The sequence below is a fragment of the Oryzias latipes genome, chromosome 1 (genome assembly GCF_002234675.1).
Source record: "Oryzias latipes chromosome 1, ASM223467v1".
Lineage (NCBI taxonomy): Eukaryota > Metazoa > Chordata > Actinopteri > Beloniformes > Adrianichthyidae > Oryzias > Oryzias latipes.
The window spans coordinates 4,732,575-4,759,457 of record NC_019859.2 but is presented as its reverse complement, the minus strand read 5'-3'; the positions used below and the strand labels follow the sequence as shown (position 1 = coordinate 4,759,457).

The window sequence follows — 26,883 nt, the reverse complement described above, 5'->3', positions numbered from 1 at the left end:
GTGCTTCCATGAAGGTAACGCTCTGTGATGCATCAGGGACGTTGTGTTCCACAGACTCAAGACCCTCAGGTGTGTACACGGATTTCCTTACAGCAATGCTGATGAAGCTTCATCTGCATGTGTCCGATCCTGTCCTCCCTCTGCCCGTCCCTCGGTGCTGCTCTCCTTGACATCTGCAGAGCTGCAGATCTTTATGCAACCAGCGTTGTTTCAGGCTAAAAAAAAAACCACACTGATACCTCACCTCCAACATCCTCCCTCCTTGCTAAATCCTGAACAAACTGGGATAAAATTAATTATTTAAAAACCGGAGTTTAATGTTGTTTGCCACCTGCAGGCTTTATTATTGCCGCACTTGTTGAATCAATAATCAGATGGATGGGGGTTTTTTTCTGACAAAGAAAAAAAACTGATGATGGTGTAACACATGGACTTTGAGCAAAGCTTCAGAAAATAAGTCATTTACAAGCAGAAAAGGACCAATGGAAAAGTTTCCAAATGAAATCTGCTGCTGACCAAGAAGAACAAATATTTGCTCTTACATCTGAGGCTCCGCCCTCGGCAACACATGGTTAAAGAGACCACTTTTCCATAAAAAGGTCTATAAAAAGTCTATGTTAGTCTATGTTCCGCGTTTTGGGCTTCCGGGTTTAAAACTCTCACATTCACACATATCTATGCACATTTCTAAGACCATTTCTGGCTCTACAAACAAAACATTTTGTCTCTCATAGTTGAGGTATACCTATGATGAAAATTGAAGGCCTCTCTCACCCTTTTAAGTGGGAGAACTTGCACAATTAGTGGCTGACTAAAAACTTTTTAACCCTATGATGAGTGTCCAGAAATATGCCTCAAGAACATGTTAAAAACACAAGTTTCATGGTACTATTGGGTTGCACCATGGTGTAGTGGTTAGCATTTCCACCTCACAACAAGAAGGCCTTGGTTCAAATCCCATCTGGGTTCTTTCTAAGTGGAGATTCCATGTTCTCCTTGTGGATGTGTGGGGTTTCCCTTTCCCCTACAATACAAAAACATGCTATATAGTGTATTGATGAACATTAATTGTCCCTAATCATGCATGTGAGACTGTGTGTAGTTGTGTGGCCCTGCGACAGACTGGGGACCTGTCACCCTACTACCCCATGACCCACCCAACTCCCCACCCCCCCCAAAAAAAAGGATTTAGAAGGTTTGGAAAATTGATGGATTTCTGATAGAAGCATAACCTCTGCTCTTTACTTTAAAATTCCTGAAGTTCTGCTTGAGAAGAACATTCAGCCATGAGTTAGACCGCTCCACAACCAAAGGGTCGATCACAAAAATAGGCTTTTGGAGTCCAGACTTCTGTGTGCTGAAGATGCCGTGATCATTAACCAAAAAGACGCAAACACTCAGTGTTTCTGAGCTCATACAGTTTTGGAAAAAAAGAGATGCACCATCTGAGTATAGATTTGGAAAATCTGTCTGGTCAGACTAGCTGAGCTTTTTTGGAGTTTTTCTTTTTTTTTTTTTTTGCTAATAATGAAATAAATGTTCATCTTCCAGATTTCTTTCATTTCTTTTCATTTAGATATAAACAGAAGCTGAGCAGGATTCTCCTCACATTCCTGAATTAAACCATGTCTGAGTGTGTCCTTTACATTATAGCTCATTTATCTACCTTTTCCTGAACTTTCTCTTTCTGGAGGTCAGCGTTAGCCTTTACTTTCATCGTATCTCTAAATGTGTTTGCCCAGCTGGAAAAAGAAATAAAGAAAATACCACATAAGGACAGGTTGACCTTAAAAAGGTTTGTCTGTGTTAAGGTCATGCAGAGGTTCAGCATAGAGGAAAAGTAAATGGGATCTTCCAAATCCCTTTAAAGGAGAGTGTGATGAGTCTTCGAGCCTCTTTGTGTGCTTACAGGCAGGATGGGTTTTCTGCAGAGCTCCTGTGGCTCGGTCCATATTTCAGCGGGACATCCATGCTGTAATTGGCAGAAGAAATCGGGGAGAATCTGACAGAGGATCAGCTCTTCTGTCTGCTTCCTACTGCCGAGCAACGGAAACATTTCCTCTCTATTCGAGCAGAATGTCAACGCCAACATGACTTTTCCTATTAAAGTTTAACATTTTTATTTAGGCTTGCAAAAAGAAGACTCTGTATGATTACTTGTTAAGAATGCTTAAAAAGGTAGATAACTAATATTTAATGGATAACTTATAACCTAAAAATAATAACTTAGATAACTAATGTTTTTAGAGTAAATGAAATATTAACAAACAATGTTCTAAAAAAGTCCCTCTCCGATTGTCATTTGATCTTTCAATAATTGTTCCCAGGGGTCTTTTAATTGGGATTATGTCATTTTCAGTCAAAGAAATTTTTGGTCTAATTTTCTAGGAGCAATTGGTGTTGAATGATGTTGAATTTTAAGCCCCCCCATTGCCCCCCCATTGCTGAGAGCTCTCTGTTTACGTGCTCCCCTGCTAGCTTAGAGCCCTCTAACCTGACCTTACCGGTGCAACCAAAACGTCGAGACATTTCTGAGCTATCCAGCCGTAAAGGTTTTCCAACCAGGTAGTAAGACGACTCCATCTTTGAGGCTTCGCCTTTTGCTCTTTGTGGGTGTCGCTGATTTCCTCATTTCAACCTATAACCAACTGGCCTCGGCAGAGTGTCTGCGTCTCGCCCACGAAAACAATCAACATCCAAACTTTTGCAAAGATGGATGTGCATATTGTCCAAATAAAATGAAGCTTCGTGCCAAACACCGCTAGCTTTGTGGGGAAAGGGTGTGTGTTTTATCCTGGGGGCGGAGCCTTTAGCACAGACTGTTCCTGGAAGGGGTTGTTCTCATGTGTCTACGTCAGCTCATGAGAACCCGCTCGTTTTCAGGGGTCGGGAGCGCAGGAATACTCAGAAATGCAGTATTTGTTTATTTGTTTATTTGTTTATTTATTTGGAGCCCCATTAGCTTCCACAAAGTGGTCGCTAGTCTTCCTGGGGTCCATACACAAAAAATACATACATTTTACCAATTTCACAAAAACCAAAACTGATTTCAGAAAATACAGTGACTAATTCATCATGTTTACCTTAAAAGCTTCACATGTTAAAATAAGTTAAAACAATTTCATTTTTATACCAGCATATCAAAACACATAGCACATAACCTCAACAATAATACATGGCATATCATTCAAATTGTTAGTTATTGTAAGTGGTCCATGTATCTTAGTTTTAAAATCTTTTTGAAATGATATTTGTTACTAATAAGCCTTGTCCTTACAGACACTTGATTCCATGCAACAGAAGATCTAAACAGCACTGTTCTTCTCATATAGTTAGATCTTGAAAAAGGAACAATCAAATCACCAGAGCTGACCTGACGAGTTTGATATTGGTGACAATACCCACTGTATAAAACTTTGTTTACCAAATATTGTGGACATTTTTTAAAAATGACATTGTGCATTAAGCATTGAAGACTATCCACAACACTTTAGACATACCGGATCGGTCGAGGCCCGGGTTAACAACGACCGCCACCGATGCTGTTAACCTACAGGGTGTCGGTGGAAATTTGACTACTGTTGGTCGAAGAAAGAGGGGAGGCAGAAGGGTCCGTGGCCAGAGAGAGAAGGGAAAAGGCAGGAACATAGGTTTGAGAATAGGGACTCTTAACGTTGGCACAATGACAGGGAAAGGCAGAGAACTGGCAGACATGATGGAGAGAAGGAAGGTAGATGTACTGTGTGTGCAGGAGACAAGGTGGAAGGGCAGCAAGGCACGTAGTATTGGAGGAGGATACAAACTGTTCTATCATGGTGTTGATAGGAAGAGAAACGGGGTAGGAGTGATTCTGAAGGGGGAGTTTGTAAACAGTGTTCTAGAGGTGAAAAGAGTCTCAGACAGGATGATGAGCCTAAAGTTAGAAATCGAAGGGGTGATGGTGAATGTAGTCAGTGGGTATGCGCCACAGGTTGGCTGTGAGTTAGAAGTGAAGGAGAGATTCTGGAATGAGTTGGATGAGGTCATAGAGAGTATCCCCAGAGGAGAGAGAGTTGTTATTGGAGCAGACTTTAATGGCCATGTTGGTGAGGGCAATAGAGGTGATGAGGAGGTGATGGGCAGGTTTGGTGTGAAGGAAAGGAATCTGGAGGGACAGATGGTGGTGGACTTTGCGAAGAGGATGGAAATGGCTGTAGTCAACACTTACTTCCAGAAGAGAGAGGAACATAGAGTGACATACAGAAGTGGAGGTAGGAGTACTCAGGTGGACTACATCCTATGTAGACGAGGTTATTTGAGAGAGGTTAATGACTGCAAAGTGGTGGTAGGAGAGAGTGTAGCCAGACAGCACCGCATGGTGGTGTGTAAGATGACTCTGGAGGTCAGGAAGAAGAAGAGAGGGAAAACAGAAAAGAAGACCAAGTGGTGGAAGCTACAGAATGAAGAAACTTGTGAGGAATTTAGGCAGAAGTTGAGACAGGTCCTGGGTGGTCAGGATGAGCTTCCAGATGACTGGGAAACTACAGCAGAGATTATCAGGGAAACAGGTAGGAAGGTGCTAGGTGTGTCATCTGGAAAGAGGAAAGACAGTAAAGACACTTGGTGGTGGAATGAGGAAATACAGGAATGCGTCCAGAGGAAGAGGTTGGCTAAAAGGAAGTGGGATGTAGAAAGGACTGAGGAAGGTAGACAGGAGTACAAGGAAGCGCAGCGTAGAGTGAAGAGAGAGGTGGCAAAGGCCAAACAGAAAGCTTACGATGAGCTATATGACAGGTTAGACACAAAGGAAGGAGAAAAGGACTTGTACAGGCTAGCCAGACAGAGAGACAGAGATGGGAAGGACGTGCAACAGATAAGGGTGATTAAGGACAGAGATGGAAAGGTGCTAACAACCCAGGAGAGTGTACAGAAAAGATGGAAGGAGTATTTTGAGGAGCTGATGAACGTGGAAAATGACAGGGAAAGAAGGGAGGAAGATGTGGTTGTTGTGGAGCAGGAAGTAGCAGAGATTGGAAAGGATGAGGTTAGGAAGGCTCTGAAAAGGATGAAGAGCGGAAAGGCCGTTGGTCCTGATGACGTACCTGTGGAGGTATGGAAGTGCTTAGGAGAGACAGCAGTGGAATTTCTAACGAAGTTGTTCAATAGGATTCTAGAGAGTGAGAAGATGCCTGAGGAATGGAGGAGAAGCGTTCTGGTTCCGATCTTTAAGAACAAGGGTGACACGCAGAACTGCAGCAACTATAGAGGAATAAAGTTGATGAGCCACACAATGAAGCTGTGGGAAAGAGTAGTGGAAGCCAGGCTTAGGAAGAAGGTGGAGATCTGTGAGCAGCAGTATGGTTTCATGCCCCGTAAGAGCACCACTGATGCCATTTTTGCTTTGAGAATGTTGATGGAAAAGTACAGAGATGGTCAGAAGGAGCTGCATTGTGTGTTCGTAGATTTAGAGAAGGCGTATGACAGGGTGCCGAGGGAGGAGCTGTGGTACTGTATGAGGTCGTCTGGAGTGGCAGAGAAGTATGTCAGAGTAGTTCAGGACATGTATGAGAGAAGTATGACGGTGGTGAGATGTGCTGTAGGTCAGACAGAGGAGTTCAAGGTGGAGGTGGGACTACACCAAGGATCAGCTTTGAGTCCTTTTTTGTTTGCTATGCTGATGGACAGGCTGACAGACGAGGTAAGACAGGAATCTCCCTGGACAATGATGTTTGCGGATGACATTGTAATTTGCAGTGAGAGTAGAGAGCAGGTGGAGGAACAGCTGGAGAGGTGGAGGTTTGCTCTGGAAAGAAGAGGCATGAAGGTCAGTCGTAGTAAGACAGAATACATGTGTCTGAACGAGAGGGATCAAGGTAGAAGCGTTAGGTTACAGGGGGCTGAGGTGAAGAAGGTGCAGGAGTTTAAGTACTTGGGGTCAACAGTTCAGTGTGATGGGGAGTGTGGAAAAGAGGTGAAGAGGCGAGTGCAGGCAGGTTGGAGCGGGTGGAGGAAAGTGTCAGGAGTGTTGTGTGACAGAAGAGTGTCAGCAAGACTCAAAGGAAAGGTGTACAAGACAGTGGTGAGACCAGCTCTGCTCTATGGGTTAGAGGCGGTAGCAGTGAGACACAGACAAGAGGCTGAGATGGAGGTAGCAGAGATGAAGATGTTGAGGTTCTCCTTAGGAGTGACCAGGTTAGACAGGATAAGGAACGAGTACATCAGAGGGACGGCTCATGTTGCCTGTGTTAGCGACAAAGTCAGAGAAGCCAGACTGAGATGGTTTGGACATGTTCAGAGGAGGGATAGTGGATATATTGGTAGAAGGATGTTGGAGATGGAGCTGCCTGGCCGGAGGGCAAGAGGACGGCCAAAGAGGAGATATATGGATGTCTTAACAGAGGACATGAAGTTGGCTAACGTTAGGGTAGAAGATGTTCATGATAGAGTGAGGTGGAAAAGGATGATTCGCTGTGGCGACCCCTGATGGGAAAAGCCGAAAAAGAAAGAAAGAATTAAGCATTGAAGACTGAGTTGTACTTTGTCTTTTACCATCAAGTAACAGATCCAAATACCGCTTTGGGGATTCTTCTGAGAGGAATGAACGTTATGAGACACTTGCAAGCTCAAAAAATGGATTTTGCTACACATAGGCCCTATAACAGATTTTTTAAGCCACGACTCTAAGATTTTAAGGTTTGTCTTTGGTTTACTCAAATCTTAGTGGTTTTAACTTGAGTGATTTTCTCTGACCCCTCAAAGTTTAGGGTTCTGGCTTTCTATCCATCACCAGGTTCTGAACCACGATCCACAACCAGACCTTTTTTTTTTATTACTAAATGTGTCCTGCAGTTTCTATGAGTTCCTAAAGGTTCTGCAGGTGTTTCAAAAACGTCCAGATCTCCTTTTTTAAGTTATTGTCACTATGTTTGTGCGCTCCTGCATTTGGCGTTTGAGGCCAGGCTTTTCGTAAATCAAAGGCTTTTGGATCAAAAGTGTTTCATCGAGTCTTTTTTTCCTCCCAGATGGAATGATTGGGGCTTGCTTCCAGAAATTCCTGGTATTTCTTAATATAATTTATTTTTCCCTTTTCCCTGTGAAATCTTCCTCGTGCCAGAGCGACACAAGCATAAACCGTGATGGATCCAGCTCTGATTTAAAAGTTGGCGCCGTTTTCTTTCTGTCCTCAAACACAAGGTACCTTTTGCTTTTTTCCAGCCAGAAATTTCTATTTTAAGCTAAAGTGTCCATATGTTGTTTTTTTAAATTTCAACAGACCTTCTTTTTAAAGGCTCAGCTTTAGAGGTTTTAGTGTTGAAAATACTACATACTTTTTGTTGATGGCTGGTCAGATTTTTCCAGTTTGGCTCAAAAAGTGACCACTCAATCCAATTTTAGTCTAAAATCAGATGAATGTGGAGAAGGACCTATAGCAGATATGGGGAGCTTTTGTAAAGATGTTTACAGTGTTGTAACTCCTTTGATTGCTTAAAAGAAATCTGATTACATCAAATCAAACCTTGCACTTTTCTGAAACAACAGTTCTGATGCATAGAAAAATAGATCCATGTACGTCTTTGTTTTCCTCATCTGGGCTGGAATCTGGATCAAAACTGTACGGCTGGATAGCTCTCGAATTGTTCGCCGTTTTTGTTGCAATGTTAGGTTGGGAGTGTAAGGGGCTGTAAGCTAGCGTAAAGGTTTGTGAACACAGAGCAACATCAGAGCAGATCTTTACATTTCCCTCACATAATGAAAAGTAGCCAGACATTTAAAAAAAAAAGTGCAAAATCCCACATGTATGTGTTTATGTTTAGAAAGGAGGGTGAACCGTTGCCGATGACCTGATTACCTTACAAATCTTCAGTGTTCGGTTTGTGTATGAATTTTCACCTCGCAGTGCTCCACGTCTCCCACGCGGCCACATGGGGGGCAAAGAACAGCCTAGTTAAATGGCAGATTTGGGCCAATTAGGTTGGAAGTGGAACAGATAAAGATAAACACACTGCAGCTGGAAGTGCTCGGCCTGGTTTGACAACACCCTCCGCAGACACGCCCTCCTGCTCCTTCCTAACACTGGCGGCAGCCTTCCTGTCTGCACGGAAAACATGTTTGTGTTTCGCACATGAATGCAGTGCGGCAGTCCTGCTGCCATAAAGTATCTACTGCAGAAGGCAACTTCTGTTCTCTGTGCAGGAACTGCCTTATTTTTTCTCCTCTGGGAAAACTGATTGATCCAACCCTGCACAGATTCCCATCCAGTGTCAGTCTGATCCAGAATTTTAATATCAAAACCTTATCCTGAACCGTTTCAAGCAGCCTGCGACGCTGAGCAAGACCTCGACGCCGTACGATGCTGCAAAAGCCTCCAAAACATCTGTAGCCCAATATTCTCCCCGATCAAATCCCCACAGTGAGCCGAGGCTGAGCTGTGCAGCCTCCTGCTGCGTGCAGTCTGCGTGCTTTAAGAGTGCTCAAGGTTATTTTTATATTTACTGTGACGGAGCAGTCAGGAACTGTTTGTGTGTTGTTGTTTTTTTTTTGTTTTTTTTTGTAATGAATGCTTCGACGCCTGTGTGCTGCACAAAACCGCAACAGAAATTCTCCAGCCTGATTCAAGCTTGTTCAATTATTCATAGCTTACTGCTATTGCAGTGCTCTGGCACAGCGAGTGGGAGGGAGGGGGGGAGGCTGAGGCAGGGAGAGAAAGAGGGGGTGTCTTCGGTGAGAACAGGGCCTTCAGAGCTGGAAAATGTCTGGATAGTCAGTGTCACGATCCTGCTTCTTCTGCATCATCTTCTGACTCGTCTTTTCTCCGCTCGTTTGATGCCTCATTTAGCCTGTCCCTTTTGTTTCTCATCCACTCCCCTCCTTACTTTTTCCACTTCACCTCCTCTGTTGCTCCTCACAGTGTCACTACGCAGAATCTCTGTCCTCTATTATCATTAGAGTTTAGGGAGGGAGGCCCTGCAGTGTTAATCTTATCCAGACTCCCGACTCTTCCCAGGACATTTCTTAGTATTCACGCTGCTGACTTTGAATTAAAAGATCTTTGCTTAACCCCCATGGCCTCGTACAGCCTCCCATTTGCGGGTCTGTGTGCGCTTCACCACCCCCAGGCTCAGCACCTACATTTTGCCCAAATGATGTGAAACCACGGACCGGCTCATCTGCAGCTCCTCATCTCCAACTTCTTCAATTATCCCTTCATTTTTCTCGCTGTATGAGCTCCCCAACTCCTTTGGACACAGAGGCAGAGCTCATGGAGTATTTCTAAAGGTGAGAAGAAACTAAACTTTCTCAAAGTAAGAAGAAAAGGCTGGAGGGAGAAGATGAGAGTTTCAGGCAATGGATGTTTAACAGTAAAAGAAAAAAACTGGAAGCTGAGAAATAAAAAAAGTATAAGACCCAAAAATCTTCTATCTTAAACTGCATATTTTTGTTTTCCCAGGCCAAGAAGAATCAATTATGTAACTAGTTGTTAAAGTTCAGCAGCACAATAAAGCAAAAACAAAAGTGAAGTGAGACATAAATGACATAAGAACAGATTTCCAGATGGTCAAAGCCTCATGTTGGAGCCTGAAATTTGTATTTTGATATTTAATTCCAGATGAAACTTGATTACATCTGTGGGATATATGAAGAAAAGCCATCATGGTGGTGCCATTCTTCAAATGAGGTGGGCAGCTTATGTGTAACAAAAGAGGAGGATGAGTTAGAAAGTTAAAGTCCCACTCCGGTCACCATTTTGATCTGGTTAAAAGCATTCCCAGTGGTCTTTTAAACATACTTATGTTGTTTTAGCCCAAACCAAACAAACTGTGTGGTCCTTTAAGGACAAAGTTTCTGCTGAGCAGGAAGAGCTTATCGGAAACTCACTTCTGATTTGTGGGTGGGACTGTTGGCGCAGAGCAACCCCGCCCCCATTCCCCATCCTCATTGCTGAGAGTTTGGACCAGGAAGCTTGTGGCCTGCCCAGCGTATTTTCTGTTAGAAATAAGCTCTTTTTCCATCTGCATTTTTCATCTTTCCTGTATCGCAATAATTTTAATTAAAAAAACTTAGAAATACAATTTGGAGCTTAATTTTCTTTATATGTATCCTCCATGATGAGAAAAAAGCTATGAGAACATGTTAAAACACAATTTCCATCTAAGTGAGTCTTTAAAGAGGACAAGAAGAGTAGCAGAAGATGAATATTTGATCATTAGGGTAAAATATTGAACCCGTGTCTCTCCACTCTGTCCACAGTGGGTAGAAAGACCCTGGAAAGCTACTGACACTTGTTTGGCCCAACTAATTACCAGCATTTCCAACTTCCACCTGTAGGGGCAGTAGAGTCCTAAAGGATGTAAGGTCTACCCAAGTCAGAGGAGAGAAGAAGAAACACGCTTATAGGTGAGAATTTGTTGTTGTTAGTTTAATGAGAGTGGATGAACATAACTTCATTTTTACATTTTAACCATCAAATCAATCTTCAGACATGTGGTAACTTTGTTGAAGTTTATTATTGTGTTTAAAATTATTCACACAAAAAAAAGTCTGAACAGTTTAATCAACTTTCTGAGCTCAAGTCAATATTTGCTTCTCTGCTTGTGTTTTCTCTGGTTTTGGATTATCTTTCTTAAAAATATAAATGTTTTCATTTGTATTGAGTTAAAAAAGGAATATGAATGCACATTTTTGCTTTTGTGCAAAGTCATTTTTTAATTCTGTTTTTGTTCATTTTGGAAATTCCATGGAGAACAACTTTTTTTTAACTGAAAATAACACAGATTTCAGCTTTTAATAGGATAAAAAGCTTAATTATAGATTAATTCAATTTGTTTAAGTTTGGAATAATTTTTCTTTAAGTGCCACTTTTTTCATTATTAGAAGGACAAATTACTTATTGACGAGATTTATCATTCTAACTCATGAAGAAGAGTAGTCTGGTTTATAAAGACAAATAAATAAATAAAATAGTTACATCTTGAATATAAAAAATGAACTTTTTTTTTTTTTTATTGTTTGAGACACTGTTCTGGACTGAAGATTCTACTCGCAAAATTTAGTTGGACTCTCATTCCGGTCTGGGCAGACCGAAAAAGGTTTTCTTTAGGCTGTTGATGAAGCTGAGGTCAGGAGAGGCAAATCTGTCCAGATGTCTCAGGAGCAGCAGGAACTTTGTCTCAGGCTGTACAAGTGCAGAGGGAACTGACTTTTAGCCAGTCCTGGATTTTAGGGCTGTTGCATTCAATGCTTTTACTATGAATGGTATTAAACTATTTAGAGGAAATTTAAGTCTTGATCTACATTGACCAATAGTGAAGCAATGTAGGTCTTATAGGTCTTCTGGATGACGTAGCTGTTGAGCTTGATGTGACACAGCCAAACAGGAAGTGAGTTTTACAGTGATGCAATCGGAACGGACAACAAGAGCAGGCAGAGGAAAGGTCAATAAGCCAAAGAAAACAGCAAGGGACGGCGTCCATATGCAGCATGTGTGTGAGCACGGAACCACGGAGTGGCCTTGGAGTTTTCAAGCTGTTCTCACATATGTTTTTCTTTACAAAGAAAATGTCCACATGTGTACAAAATCTGCTGTAAGACTCTTCACAATTCAATCATTTTCATACAAGAATGGAGATGGAAAGGCACGAAGAAGAAACTTCGGTTTAAAAAGAAGTAGGGTGACAAGGCATTTACAGAATGTCCTTTTCTGCTCATTGTCAGTCGTTTTGAGCTGTTTTGATTCATTTTGACCTGAACCATTGAGCCAAGATTCCCACTTCACATCCCCAAACATGTTTTTTTTGTTTTGTTAGCGAGTGTGTAGTCCGGATGTTGCACATCTCTGTTCTGTCGTTAATCTGCCAATTTATTTGCGTTTGCATTTTTTTTGTCTTTCTGAGTTGTCCTGGCCATTTGTTTGTTTTGGACTTTTATTTTCCAAAATATAAACTATACATTTTCCTTTTCATGGATTTAAAGTGGCCAAAGGTCAGGGTTGGTCCTCCAGATAAGCTCCGTGTGCTCACATCACCAAAATTACATTAGAAGTCCTTACTGTACATCAATTTAAATGTGAAACAACCAACATTTGTCACTTCAGATTGGTGTCATAAAGAAAGTACCTCAACAGAAGTCATGAAACATTACAGTTCTGAGACAGTAACATTGTGAGGTAAGGGATTACTTTGAGTCTTTATAACAATGATAATTTGTAATGAACTGGACCCGTATGAGCGTATAATTTACAACACAGCACACTGAACAACAAAAGGGGCCAGTTCTCTGAGGAAAAAAACTGAAGTACCTCACAAACAAGGTTAGGAAACACCTGAGAGCTCACAGAAGCACTGGAAAGAGCATCCGTCTGTGCAGGAGGGGGCTCTGTGCTCCACAGGGCTGCAGATCAAACGCTCTCTTCAAAGGGATCTGCTATGCAGAAGAGAAAAGGCTGGAATTGTTGGGAATGCCCACTCTTTAAAAGATGCAGACAAGCTAACAAGCTCATTAAGAAATGTGTTATTGAGTTTTCCAGAAAGCCACCTCCCCACCCGCACAAACGGCATTAGAAGCAGGCATCTGGGTTGAAAGCGCGACATAGATCCCTGCTAGAAGAATTTGACGGAAAACAACCGTGTCACTTTGAAGGCATAACCCTAGATTTGCTGGAATTCAGCTGTGGTGCTCTTAAGGAATACAAATCTGATCAAATCTTTAAGGCAAAAAAACAGCAAAAGCTTGAAGTTTGCAGAAAAACATCAAAAGAGCTTTTAAGTCAAGATTAAAGCTGTGTATATTAGCACCAAGTGAACCATGAACACCGATCAGTGCTATTTTGAAGGTACACAAAAAAAGACTGGAAATGACTGTTATTTAAGTTGATTTAGTTATTTTAGACTTTTTGTCTTAAGTAAAATAAATTTGATCCAGACTGAGCCGACAAACTAAACTTCCCTATAAAACAGGCATGTCCAAAGTCCGGCACACACTCAAATTTCTTCCAGCCCGCAGGTTCCTGTCATAAAACCAATTATACGCGGCCTCCAGCACTTTCTAAAAACTGTACAAATTCTTGATCATGATTGGCTAAATTCCGTTTTTGTAAAGCTGTGGCAACTTTGTCCTTGGAGCTTTTTGACGCGTTTGCTCATTTCTAAAATGTGGATTAGAAACAAAAAGAACAGATTTGTGTTTTGCACTTATGAATTAAGATTTGTGTGATTTCCTGTTCCCATGATTTACATTAAGAAGTTTCCAGTAAGCTTTTAATAATAAATTATGTGTAACATTTAATGTGAACCCAGATTACACATTAACAAAAGGTTTTTTATTCAGATTTTCTTCCTTTAAATTATGCTCTTCAAAATGTAAATTCACAATAATTTAGGTAAAAATGCAAAGAAATGAAAAGTATTCCATTGCAAAACAATGTTCTTAAAAAAATGTATTTGCATTTAATATTATAAGGGTTCAAAGAATGTAGGATGGCCCTTTTGCTTCACCAAATCTGGAACAACCATTATGAACCTAACTTTTTTATAAAGAGAGCTTTCTTCAGAGTTTTTTTTTTCACTTATGAAGTTAGATTATTAATAACCCAAACTTGGTTGCAGGAGTGTTTAACAGCATGAAACTAAACCAGAGGGAAGGCGTGTTGCAGGATGGAAGCACTGCTTGCATCATCAGGTGGCTCTCTGGTGTTGCAATTTAAATCACACTTTTCAAAAACAAACAACAGAGAAGGATTTCGAGCATGAAAACGGCAAACGTTGAAAAACTGAAAACATTTTACCCTTCTAAATCCTTATATTTGGTGGAAAAAAAGAAATTTTTCTTAAAGGAATTGATCTTAGAAATCAATCTGAGCCAAAAGCCTCAAACCCCCCATAGTTTTCTGTCTTTTTATATAACATTTAATTGCAAAATTATCAAGATTGCCTGAGGTTTATAAAAACTTTATGAATTCAGAGAGGGAACTCAGTTGTTGTTCATCAAACTGACATCTCTGCTGTGGAGGTCTATGATGCTGCAGCAAGAACGAGATAAGAAATCTTTATTTTATTGACTGAGATAACTTCTTCATATTGCAATAAAAAGGTGAACAATATAAAACCAAATGCTTTTATTTACCAGCTTTGACTTTTGTTGCACCAATGCAAACAACCACTGAAGAGGTCTCGTTTCTCGTCATATAAGGCAGAAAAACAGGGTTTCTACTGTGACACAAACAAACTAATCCGAATTTAAAAGCATTTTACCTGATACTCTATCTGACAACAAGATATTTATTAATATAAACAAATGTTTGCATTTATAAAAGTTAAACTGCCCAAGTAAAGTTAGTAGTTAGCAGTTAGTCCTTAAAGACAGCACACAGCTATTCTTTGGAAACACAACATATTCTGTTATTAACCGTCAAAAGAAGTGATTTAGAATTAGTCACTGAAGTAATTTGTCCAGAATTTTCTTTTATCATCAAGAAAGTAACAAAGCAATTCTCTTTAAAGACATATTCCGATGACTATAGTGTGTTTGATGTTTTTATTGTGGCTTTTTTCTGACAATATAGTAAGAAAATTGAGCTGAAACAACACCTTTGAATATTTCTTTATTCAAATCATTGTAAATCAGGAGCAGACAAAAAAATGCAGTTTGACTAAAGGGCATTCCAAATTTTACAAACTCTTAAGGCGTACTTTTTTTTAAAGCCACGGTGCGCCCCATAATCTGGAGTGCCTTATATTCGGAATATTCTGGTTGTGCTTACTGATATCAAGGTGATTTTGTGGCTATGCTAACGTGGTTAACATGTAGCATGTTTTAAATAAGTCAACGCAGTTAATAAAGTTTGACTGACTGACTCTGACTCTCTGACTAATAATCCGGTGCGCCCTGTAAGAACAAAAATACGGTATTTGTGACGCCGACAATAGGCTAGGTGGGCCGCAAGCTCCCTGCTCCAAGCTGTCAGCAACAGGGAAGGAGGCGGGGCTTAACAGTCCGCCCACCACTCAGAGGTTAATTAACCAGTGAACTCCTGCCGCTCTGCAGAAACGATGTCCTAGAAAATGACACAGGCTTTTTTTGGCCTAAAACAGCGTAATCATAATAAGAAGACCACTGGGAACACTTTTCCAATAGATCAAAAGATCGGAGTTCGTCTTTAAAGTTTTGGTGATGGAGAAAAGTCAACACAGTAAACTTATTTGAAGGATAGATTTTAAGGCTGAGGGTTTGGCATTTCTTACTGCTGTAATAATTTGTTTTAAAAACAGCGCTGGAAAGTGGTTTTTATTCAAGGATACGTGAGTTATACAGTGAATAGTGTTTGATCCATCCTTCAAGTTTCATTTCTCTGTTTTTGTTGTGTTGTTTGTTCAAAGGAAGATGAATAGGAAGTCATAAAGAGGTGAGATTCGGAGCCGTGAAGCCCGCTGAGGCTTGTGTCCTGACATTCAGGATAAATTCAGTGGAGGGGTTCCACTTGAACGGTTGGAAAGAGGAAGAGGCATCCATCCACCTTGAGCCAGCTGCCCAGGAAGCCTCATTATCCTCCCTGCATCCTTCCTGAAAGCTTCTGCTGATCAGTAAATGCCACAAGTTTCCCTCCCCACTGCGAGAGCTCTCACCATGAGCAGAGAGCGGAAAGGAGAAGAGGAGCGTCAGACTCTGTCTTTGTCCCTAATGGGGGGGCTGCAGTACACGTTTGAGCATCTCCTTTGCACTCAGAGTGTTCATCCTGAGCAGGGCCACATTTGTTCGTGGGTTTTTTTTCAGCTGATGTTTCCTTCAGTGACCTTAGTTGATCACAAACGACCAAACCTCACGTCGGTTTTAACTGCTGCAGCTCCAAACTAAAACGACATTTGTGTCTCGGATGCCACGAGGGGCATCTCATGAATTAATGAGACGTCAGTTGAGATGTCACGTCTTTATCAGCTCTCTAACAGAGGAATAACACAGGCAGAGAAACTTAACGCGCGCCGTGAATCTCAGGCGGTTTGACTCCAGAGACATGATCTTTAAAAATACTCCCTTTCTCTGTTCGGTGGGAGCAGATTTGCATACCGCCTTTGTTTTCGTATCAGCATTTATTCAACTGTTTAGTCCGGTGGGAGCTGTTTCATTGTGTTTGTGCTTTTGTGTGTTGCTTTTATTTATTTTTTGTTTGGTTTAAAAACTTGATTTGCATAGTTTACTTCTAAGTTATTGGAGGTAAACGACTCAATGTCTGTATTTTGTTTTTGGTTTGGCATAAATCTTTACAGCAAGCTGGAAAAAAAAACACTGATGACGCTATATTTTTTTCACAAAAGTAGATCGTCGTGACTTTGGGCTACATCACATTTCATGGTTCAAGGCTAAGGGTGTATTCAGACTGGACACATTAAAGTGTACCAAGCATAGTTCAGTTACCCTCATAATTTCCAGTCTGAAGACATCCAAGTGGACTCTGGTCTGGGTCCAGGAACCGCTCTCTGACTCATCTTTGAAGGCGATCTCGGTTCGTTTCTAATCAAACCGAGATTAGGTTCGCTCTGAGTTTCCTCAGTCTGAACAGGCTCTGTGGTCGGAGCGGAACAACTGAACAAAAAATGGCCAACATAGCCAGGCATTATGGGATGTGAGCAGAGAAGGAATGTTACAAACAAGATAATGATACAACTCAACAGATGAGGCTCATCAAAACAACTTTTAATGTGAAACACATTGCTTCTAACATTGTTTTCCCAACAATCTTTGTATCATAAACACTTATCAGCATAGCCTTTTAGCCGTCGCCTCCTCAGTAACCGACTAGCAGCATGCCTCCAAAATTTTACCAAAATAATAAGTGGTGCATCTGACGTTGATACAGACATTGTAAATTGGTCAGCGAAATATAAAGTTTAAGTCAGTGAACTATCTTGACACAGGACTTCCATTGTTCATTCTCTCGTTGCTTGGCCCCGCCCTCATAATTCCTGGCCAGTGAGTGAAGAGATCTTTAGTCACGTGGTTGTTTTTTTTTACAAGCTTTGGTCCGTTACAGCGATGTCCGGTTGAAAGCCAGTCTGAATACAGACCAAACACAAGGTTCAGGACTCGATCTGGAACAAATTAACCTGACCTTTCCAGTCTGAACCCCCCCAACACAATTATCCATTTCAGTCAGACAACTCATGCAGTAAAGAAGATTTATTTCCATGATTCTTTTAGTTTAGCATAAGGCTCCGTTCAGATACATAAAACAAAGATCTCCATAGAAAACTTTGGGTATTAAACTACCCCTAACGGAGCTCACAGGTGGAAGCCGGGGAGGAGGGTGGGGTGATGAACGCAGAGCTCGCAGAAATGGAGAAGAGGGATTGGACCGCACACCTGGAACTTAAGTAGGACGCTGAAGTTTATTAGACTGAACCACCTGCAGGGAGGAGTAACCAGGTTTCTTCAGCTGCAGTTCAATTTTAACATTTTTAAGCGATCTTTATGTCATCTATTGCTGTTGGATAGAAACTGTCCTTGCTTTACTGTGACGTCAGCCTGAAGGTAACAGCTCAAACAGGGTGACCACGGTGTAAAGTGTCTCAGATGAGGTTCTGTGCTCTGTTGAGGCACTGGGGGCTGTACAGGTTTTTGAGGGTGGAGAAGGGGAAGCCAACAATCTTTTGACCTGCTGGAATGCATTCCCATGAGTCAAATGCATTTACAGTATGCTAATAAACGTTCTATGGCGGTAAGGTACACACAAAACCGTGCACAAAGTCCTTAAATCCAGCCTTCAGTGGGCCATAAATCAGCTGCTAACAGAAAACTTCAGCATCAAGAAAACAACAGCCCAGCAGAGATGGACTGAAGCTTGAACTTTTTTCTACTTTTCTGTTGAAGGAATACTAAAACTCCTAAATCAGTGTAAATGCTGCTGCTGAGTGCAGTGATGTAGTGGAGAACTGAGAAACATGGGGGCAGCCTCTCCTTACCTCCCATCTGAACCAGCATCTATTTGCGTCGCCAGGTAAGGACGAGTCCTAGAAAATGTGCTTTGCAGGCAAAACGTTACATAACGTGCCTTCTGTTGGAAACCCAAAACTGCTTTCAGGAACTTTCTCCGCACGCCGTGTCCTTTGGTCTTGTTGTGTCAAAGCTTTATGGATGAAAATATAATCAATTGACATAACCAGTCAGCCAGGTAACTTCCTGTATTTCATCATGAAGAGTCCCCACTGCTCACGTAAGAGGAGCTTAATGTTTGTATCGCTCTCCGATTAAGATCATCCTTGAGGCTGTCTGGATCTATTTTGGTCTATCTGCTTTAAATTCTGCACAAAGCTGTGTCTGAACCACAAATGCAATTGCACTTCAACAGTATGCTGGATGAGGGCTTAGCAGCATGACAACAGCAAGGTGTGAGCTGCATGCTGGAAGCTGGAATTTGGATGACGTGGTTATTGATGGGTGTTTGGAGGAGTGGCCGTCTAAAGCTCTGGTCAGTGTCTAATCACGCTGGTCTCACTGTCAAGCATCATAACAGGAGAATGTCCTCCCCTGGAGACAAAAAGTTTCATGAAGGCTATCATAGTTTGTGAAATTCATGTTTCAGTCTTTTTCTGCCTCTGATCACGAGATTTTACTTTCACAGCAGCTGAGCATTGACACGGCTTTGAAAATTACGATAATAAAAAACACTTGAAATTTGAACATTTGAACAGGCCTGGATGAGGAGCTGTATCTGAAGTTTTCCCCATAAAATCAGCAGGTGTGGTCACATGACCCAATGATACATTTTAAGACATTTTTTGTTCTGTGGTGGTTGTGGTCTCAGGATGACACTATATTCTAGACTTTCTTTAAATTGCTGTTAAAATGCTTTAAGGTTGCTCTAAAAGAGAAGTCTTCTGTCAGTCAAATGACCTTTATCTTTACATAGGAGCCAGTTCATACATAAAACTAATCATTTAATGAACAAGCTCCAAGTGGTTACCATGTTGTTTTAAATTTTTATTTTAAGTACATCTAGTCCAGTCCCGTCCCGCCCCGCCCCGCCCCGTCCGGTCCGGTCCAGTTCAGTCTAGTCCAGTCCAGTCCAGTCCAGTCCAGTCCAGTTGTGTTTCCCTCCAGAAGTTAAAAGCCTGTCACCTTCCTATAACTCAGATCTTACATGCTTCATGTCATTCTACATTTGGCCTGCATGTGATAATGTGCTGACCTGTTTTAAACAAACCAACATCCATGTTCATGTGGTGCCAAAGGGAACATGAAAGAGAACTGCAGCAAATTTCACTTAAATTATTCATCTAAAACCGCCTATACGGCAGATGTTTCCAGAACGTGACTCTAAACTGCATCTACATCTAATAGACATTTATTATTGACATTGGGCACAAATGTAAATATGAATCACCTTGTTGTGACCAGATAATGCGCAGCTAAACAGTGTGTATGTTACATGTCTATTACACGCCACCATAATTGTGTGTCATTTATATCTACTGATGTCTCTCCATGGTAATAGCTTCCAGACGCCAATTAAATGTGACAATGCTCAAATGGAGACTAGGGATGCATGACATTGGAGTTGTAGTTGATAACCAGCATGTTGATTTTTCAGATGATCTGTGCTGCTTTGACTTGTTCATCTGAACTCTTTTGGTTTCCATTACAAACGTCAACATCGCAAGCATTTTGTTTTTTCCTTTTCGCCTCCTGCTGCAAGAATCCTTAAGTCTTCTGGAGTTGGACATTTCTATTGCACTGAACCGTGTGCAATGCTCAACTTAACATCCTCTCAATGATTTTCTACATGCCCCTTTTTGTTTGATTACTGAAAGCAATCAAAGAATGTTATCCTACAAACGTGCGTCTCCTCTCGCACTAAAGTAGCTATCAACATGCAACCAACTGAAATTTCTAAAGCTCCTTCACTAGAACTGTGCTTTTACCTTTGGTGCTAAAAGCTAGTATTGTTTATATAATATGAATATTTTTATGATTTTGGTTTCCCATGATTCCTGAAAACTATGAGGAATGTGTCTATTTCTTCTTATTGGAACCTACTGGCAGCTTTTTATGTTCCATCAACTGTTCAACCATACTATGTGTAGTTTCCTAAAGATATCAATGACAAAGGAATCCTCGTTTATTCCTTGTTACATCTTTGGACCAACATCAACCAAATAGCACCACTTATTTAGTGTAATTCATTTAATGTTTTCTAATTATTTTTATAAAACTCTAATTAGGGGGATGTTGCAACTAACTTTACAATCATACGACTCTCAAGCTAAGTTCTCACTGCCGTCTGCACCACGCTTTCTTTCACGCGCCCTTCTTCCATTGAGAAGTCTATGTAAACACGGGTTTAAGGCTACTGCGTTCAAAACTCTTGAGGTCACGGGTGTTTACTTAAAATTCTACAACCGTTTTTGGGCTCTAGATACATAACTTGTGGCAACAAAGTTAAACCAGGTCAAACTTTGATCAATCAGGGATTTGGTAATGACGGAAGAATAAACCATTTGAAAATTGATCATGAAGGAAAAATTAATATTTGCAGTTTGTACCCCGCCATAATTATGACACTAAGTCTTTCATATATCAGAATAGAGCTGTAGAAGAAAGAGCCTGGAGTAAGATTCGCCAGGATTTGTACAGCTTTGACATTTTGCACCAAGACTTTCCAACTGTAGGTGATGGACATACGCTAGTAAACAGTAGAAAAAAGAAGAAGCCCCCCCCCTGCTTATCCATTGTACATCATATCCTTAACCCGTCACATGCCCTGAACGTAGCATAAAACTCTTGAGGTGATGAATGAGCTCAAAAAGCTGCATCCCTGCTGGCCAAAAGGCGGCATTTGGGTAGTAAAAGCAATCTTTTAAAGCAACGGCTGCAACAGACTTAAAAACATTATTGATTTCAGCAATTAGACACAACGTCTTTAAAGACCTACTCCAATGAAAAAAAATTGTTTTTGGTGTTTTGAACATGTTCTGCTTTACTGATGATGGAGGACATATTTAAAGAAAATTAAGTTTCAGATTGCATTTCTTTTACTGATTGTGCTCCAAGTAAGTTATTGTTCATTTATGAACAATAACTTACTTGGAGCACATAAATGAAATGAAATGAAACATAAACAGAGTATCAGAGTCTCTGGAGCTGGAAGCCAAAATGCAGTTTCTAATGAAGAAACTGAAACTGTAAAGACTCAGATAGAAGCTGCTCCTACAGAAACACACAATGCAGCAGTTTTAGTTGAGGGTGCACTCGTTTGAAGGGCGGCGTTGAAAAGCTGATATGACGAGGCACTTTTCCCCTCTGTGCCGTGCCGTCTTCAGTGCAGCAGAGACAAAAAAAGTCTGCACAGTTTGACCTTCCTTCGCCTTTGAGGCTCCGCCTAAAGCCAGGACTGCACAGTCAGGTATCACAATTTTATTACAAAAATTAAATTCTTCATCTCTCAGTTTTGCCATGCTTGGAGCATATAACAATACAGTAAAAAACCCAGACCCAGAGAAGATTGTAAAGCAGACTTCAACAATGCTTTCACAGCACTCCGTCATTCATGCTGTTACTCTACAGACACGGTAACATTCCTAATACAGAGGAGTACAAACACCTGCCAAAACACATCATGTCAGTCAAATGAAAGTACATTTACCAACCAGAGAAAGGGAACCAGAGAATAAATCCAGCTTTGAAAGGAAGAAGAAAAGAGTACACACTGAGTTCGCAACTGAAAACATACTGAATGTGCTGAATACTAGAAACCAGCCCAAGGCACCCAGGCTTCGTAGCGATGTTGGCAAGTTTTGACGACATTCTCACAGAAACACTTGAAGCGCACGATGATAACGAATTGACCTTGCGGCGTCTTTCATCGTACCCTCCTCTTCCGGCATTCTTCTTCAGTCGGTCACAGTGCAAGTTCCGGGGGGGGTAAAGTGAAGGACAGAGCAGGAGACGAGGGGTCGTTGTGGCAGATGGGTTTCACTGAGAGCTGTACCACATTAGACATCACTTCACGGCGCGAAACACTGACAGGTATTGGGGCGGACAGCATCACGCCGCCAACAGGCCAGACATGAGGTCACCAGCTGCACGTCCAAGATCAGAGGAGCCAGACAAAAAGTTGAGGTGTGCTTTCAACTCAACGCCCAAGAAAGGAAAAAAAAACGAGAGCAAATGCCAATATTTTCTCACAGAGGCTTCCAAGGGGGCGTGGATTCAGAGTCCCTCGAGATGTTAAATAGCTAATATAAATCCCAGATTTAAGCTGACCGAAGTCTCTAACAAAAGGAAGATGGGAACGACAAAAGCGCAGAAGTACGTAGAGGCCTTTCTTGAAAGCACAGTTCAGTTGAGTGAACGGCACGGCTCAAAGGTCCATTTGGTTGCTCCACCAAATATTTCAATGTTGTTCTCTGTCCAAGAGAAGACATTGCCGGCTGGTGCTTTGCTGTTGCACGTTGCCAAGTTGTAGATCTCTGCCATAGAAAGTTTCTTATTCCAGATATTTAGGTGTGCTAGCTCGCCAACGAAAGCTTGCGTCGCATCGAAGCCTCCTCCCAACGTGTCCTGTGAAGGAAGACCAGAGGGTTGGACCGTCACAACCAGAAACTGCACGAGTGTCTGTCATAATTCAACAGAAAATCCTTTCAGCGTCAATCTTAAACCTTTTTCTGGAAAGAGATGATTAAAATTAGGAGAAATTCTTCTCAATAATGAGTTTCAGGTTCTTAATTTTTGTCTGGAAAATGTCTAGCTTTGTCCCTCAAGCAATTACGCTTCTGAAATTACACCCTTTATTGCTTTTCTGGGTCAAATTCATCTAAAACTGATAAAGCACACTAAAATTAACAATAATTAGATCAGCGGGCCTCAACTGCACCCTTTCTAAATGTGCCTCATGTTTTACTCCTGGCAGGTTTCCCCCTACCTCTAATCTTTGCTGGAAATTAAATCCCTAATTATCCCAGGTTTGTTTTCCAATGCCGTCTGCAGGGGACTGAAGAGCAGCGGCTGCCGTTACTCATTTGAAAAATGCATAAATGCACCTGCTCCTGTCCCAGCACCAGCACTCCGTCTGGTTTGATGGGGTGGTATGGCGCTAGGTTTTCCCCATTTCCCCGCAGTACTCCGTCCTGGTAGGCCTCCCACATGCCGTCTCGAGTGGTCCACGTGATGCACAGGTGATGCCACTTTCCGTCGTTGATGAGGAACGGCAACTTTGCAACCTGGAAACAAAGATTCATCCTGTAAATGGAAGCAATGCAATGAAACCCTGCCTGGACGCTCCACACCCTCCTGCTGCACCACCTCCTCTGCAGCTCCTGTTACTCGCCTTAGCCCCCCCCCCTTTAGCTCCAGAGAAGTTCATCTGACTCACACAAAGCTTTCTATCTGCTCTACTGCCATTCTGGTTACCTTGTCGTTGATGAGGAACTCCATGGGGTTGTTCCCCCACTCGATCAGGACCAGCTCGTTGGCTTGACCTGGGACGGCGTAGGAAAAAGGCGTCCCCACGCCAGGTGAAGCGTTGGACTTGATCCACAGACACACACTGAAGGAGTACATCTCAGGGAGGCTCATTTTGGCTTTGGCATACATGTAGTTGGTTCTCAGGGGGAAGGTGAGCTGGAACTTATCTGTGGGCCTGCCGTCCTTGTCTGTGTGGAAACACAGCGTCATGAAAACAATTATTTTTTTTACCTTTTTCACACAAAAATATGAATTTCTTACATGGGGTTTGTTAGATTTTTTTTTTCAGACATTAACTTTTCTTTCAAAGAATCATCTTCCTTTTGAGTTTATGTCGATCCAAATGAATTAGTCTCCTCCCTCGTGCGTTTTGCTTAAATGCTGAATTCTTTTTTTTAAATTAAAAATCTCGTTTAAATTTAGACTTTCATGACTTAACTCTCCTGTTTCGGCGGGAAAGAAAATTGCAGTAAAAAGCAAAGTGGTCTTGAGATATGCAAAGCAATGCAGCTCTGCCTTCTCCTCCCTCTCTCCTGCGCGCGCGCAACATGATTGCGGCACTGAAATCGGTGAAATCTCAGGCAGAGGAGCTGTGGACTCCCGCACAGCCTCACGCACCTTTCTCCAGGTCAGTGATTCGGTGGTGCAGGGACGTGAGCGTGGATTCGACCCTGTTCCGCTGCTCGGACTCGTTCCTCGCGCCCGGTTTGCTCTCCTCCAGCGTGTTGACCCGGGACAGCACTTGTCTCTCCATGTCGTCTATCTTGTTCTGCAGCAGATCCTTCAGGCTGTTCGCCTGCGCGCTGTTATTCCCGCGGCTGTACTGCTGCAGGACAGAACAGACACAGTTAAAGTGGGACCACCGACACTTTACAGCATTTCTCAGGTTCCTGTGAATTTTTTTGTCCCCTCCCTTTACATTATTTCCTATTCTTTTATTTCTGCGTCTCGGGTAACACACATGTGGCCCCAGGAAAGGAGCCCAGCGCGTCTCAGCGTCTGCGAGTTTCCTGAACCCTGCAGCTGCTGCTTCAATGAACTTTTGGTGCCCCTCTCCTACCTCGAGGTTCTCCAGTCTCTGTTTGAGCGTCTGTAAAGTCTGTCCCAGCTGGGCCAGAGTCTCCGTCGTGCCCCGAGATACATCCCCCATGGTGTTCTTGGAGCCCGGCCGCCTCCCGCCGGGTCCCGCAGCAGCCGGGAGGCTCTGACTCTCGCAGCGGCTCAACTTGGACGTCAATTCCCTGATTGTCTCCTTCTGGTTCACGATAGTCTCCTTCTGCTGCAGCACGGTCTCCCGCAGCTGGATGATGGTGGTCTTCAGGTCCTCCGCGGGCCCGCTGTTCTGCATGGAGGCTGTGCACAAGTCCATGTCTTTGGGCACCGACGTGCAAATGAACTGCGTCTGTCCAAAGTCTTGCGCGGAGCTTTCCACGACGAGCAGAGAAGAGAGTAGAAAAAGTTTCCACGAGAATCCCGCCATGGCTCCAGTCACGAACGGAGAGCTGGCGCTGAGGGTCTGCGTGGCTTCAGCACCACGGAGCTGTCCACTGAAGCTGTGAGGCGGCGGCGGAGCCGCGCGCGGCTTTTATAGCGCACGAAGCGCGTGCGGCGCAGCTTCCCCGCATCAGAGAGGGGAGGCAGCGGGTCCTGCCGCTGAGCTCTGCCCCTTATTTAAGGGCGTATGGCTCACAGGAGCGCGAAACATCGAGGAGGGGATGAAGGAAAACACTCCAGTTTCATTTTTGACGAGAATTTCTGGGCATTATATAGGTAGTTTCCCTTTGTGGGACCAATTCTATTCTATTCTATTCTATTCTATTCTATTCTGCATTAGTCTATCTAAAACTGGCCCCTCAGTTTACCTGGGAAAGGGTTTCTTAAATTGCAAACGTGGAAACAAAAATGCAATATAATAAACACAAAAATGCACAGAGAGAAAGAAATGAAAGTTAGAGAAAATATTTTAAATAACCACTTTTTTTTAGAAAAAATATTAAAAGAACCCGCATCTTGAGATATAAGAATGAAAACACTTTGTAATTGTTGTAGGTTTTCTTTGTAGAAAATCTGGATGATTTTTTTTCTGAATCATGAACAATTTCTTAAATATTTTTAAAGTGATAAGTTAACATTGCAGGTATCTTTACACCCAAACTGGTGTGAAGAAAAGACCAGTCCACCTTAAATCACTGTTTCGCACCCTTCAGAGAAATGTATCTCGCTGGCGCAGCCCCACACACCCTCAATTTTTTGGATAAAAAAAAAAACATGCGAGTCTCTTTAAAGTAATCATAAAGAAGCAAAAACCTTTTAATTCTGACCACGTGCTGTGTTTGGCTCTACCACTGCATGGGCTGGGGCGCTATGGAAGCTCAAATGTTTCCAAATGACTGAAGGGAGAGTTAGATAACTCCTCTGACTGTACAGGAGGAGGTGGTGGACACTGATCACACACCACCAGCAGCCTCCACAGAGAGAAGATGAGGCTAAAGTCACGCAGGAACAATCATTTCCAATAATAACATGCTTTTCTGGAAGCAGCAGGAGCCAGGATGCCTCATAACCACCGATTACTGAGTTAATAATGCAGTTAGTTCTGTATTTGAAATAAAATATATCACTTTTTAAATCAATTCTCACCACAGAGGGGGTAGAAGAACTTCAAGAACAAATTAAAAAAGGACAGAGCAACTCCAAAAAGGAAAAAAAGTACATGTATATACATATAAATATATGTATGTAAATGGTCTGAGTGAATACTGAATTGTGTTTGGCTGCAGGGATTCCATTAAAAAGTGATGATGGACATCTAGAAAAGAAGTTCTGGTCAAACGTTCTGTATTATACCATGGTTCGGGTAAATGCTCAATTCTGATTGGCTGCTGGGTGTGGACTATGTGAGAGATATTGGCCGCTTAGGTGACTATTATCAGAAATTAACGGACAACACTGAATCCTGAACTCGTGAAGTCTATTCATTTCTGATAAGGGACATCTCAAAGGCCATTATCCGGCCTATATACCACCGACACTTGCAAAACAAATAAATGTTCAATCAATTTTTAGTACATTGTTCTTGTTATTTTTTTTTTACTTTTTCACGGACTATTTTGATGCAACGCGTTGTCATGGTAATGGTTGGGCCGGCACAGACCTCAACTGCAGCGGCCAAGGAAACTGGAATCTATGCTGACCGCCAAGATATGTTAACCCTTGTGCTATCCTAGGCACTTTAACGTTGGGTCATCTAGACCCACTAGACAGTGCGCTGAACCTTTTTTCTTCAATGATTTGTGATCTTCACTGGTGTCCATGGATTACATGAAATCTTTCCACCTTTATCCACCTTTGTCATGGTAGGGAGAACACGTCAATGTAGGGGTGGGGTCATCTAAGATAGCACAAGGGTTAAATAAAGCTTCAGGGTTGATGCAGGCTCAGCGGCCATTACCATCA

General features: G+C 42.1%; 1 protein-coding gene and 1 non-coding gene across 6 annotated transcripts in view; one reads left to right on the top strand and one right to left on the bottom strand.

Moving 5' to 3' along the window:
* Positions 1-26,883, top strand: part of LOC101156709 — a 92,130-nt gene that overhangs the window by 47,460 nt on the left and 17,787 nt on the right. The window contains exons 4-7 of one of the 5 annotated variants that reach the window (XR_002873252.1): positions 9,096-9,255; positions 9,587-9,655; positions 10,228-10,374; positions 15,351-16,834. The exons of 2 other annotated variants lie outside the window; for them this stretch is intronic. This is a non-coding gene — a transcript (uncharacterized LOC101156709). Of the gene's footprint in view, positions 1-9,095; positions 9,656-10,227; positions 10,375-15,350; positions 16,835-26,883 lie in introns of those variants that run through there. 2 more of the 5 variants (XR_002873253.1, XR_002873250.1) reach the window with 2 other exon arrangements.
* On the bottom strand, positions 21,364-25,002 carry nptx1 (neuronal pentraxin 1). Its single transcript, XM_004065550.3, has 5 exons — positions 24,488-25,002; positions 24,046-24,253; positions 23,374-23,615; positions 23,004-23,183; positions 21,364-22,524 (listed from the first exon to the last, which is right to left on the bottom strand). The coding sequence occupies exons 1-5, from the start codon at positions 24,905-24,907 to the stop codon at positions 22,303-22,305; spliced, it is 1,272 nt and encodes a 423-aa protein (XP_004065598.1). The 5' UTR covers positions 24,908-25,002; the 3' UTR covers positions 21,364-22,302.

What these genes read in the sequence shown, in the direction of transcription:
- nptx1 (XM_004065550.3), bottom strand. Translation starts at nt 24,907, where the DNA reads ATGGCGGGATTCTCGTGGAAACTTTTTCTACTCTCTTCTCTGCTCGTC. An exon ending in AGTTCCTCATCAACGACAAG is followed by an intron (nt 23,184 to 23,373) that starts GTAACCAGAATG and finishes CTTTGTTTCCAG; the next exon opens with GTTGCAAAGTTGCCGTTCCT. An exon ending in TGGTGCTGGGACAGGAGCAG is followed by an intron (nt 22,525 to 23,003) that starts GTGCATTTATGC and finishes CTTCCTTCACAG; the next exon opens with GACACGTTGGGAGGAGGCTT.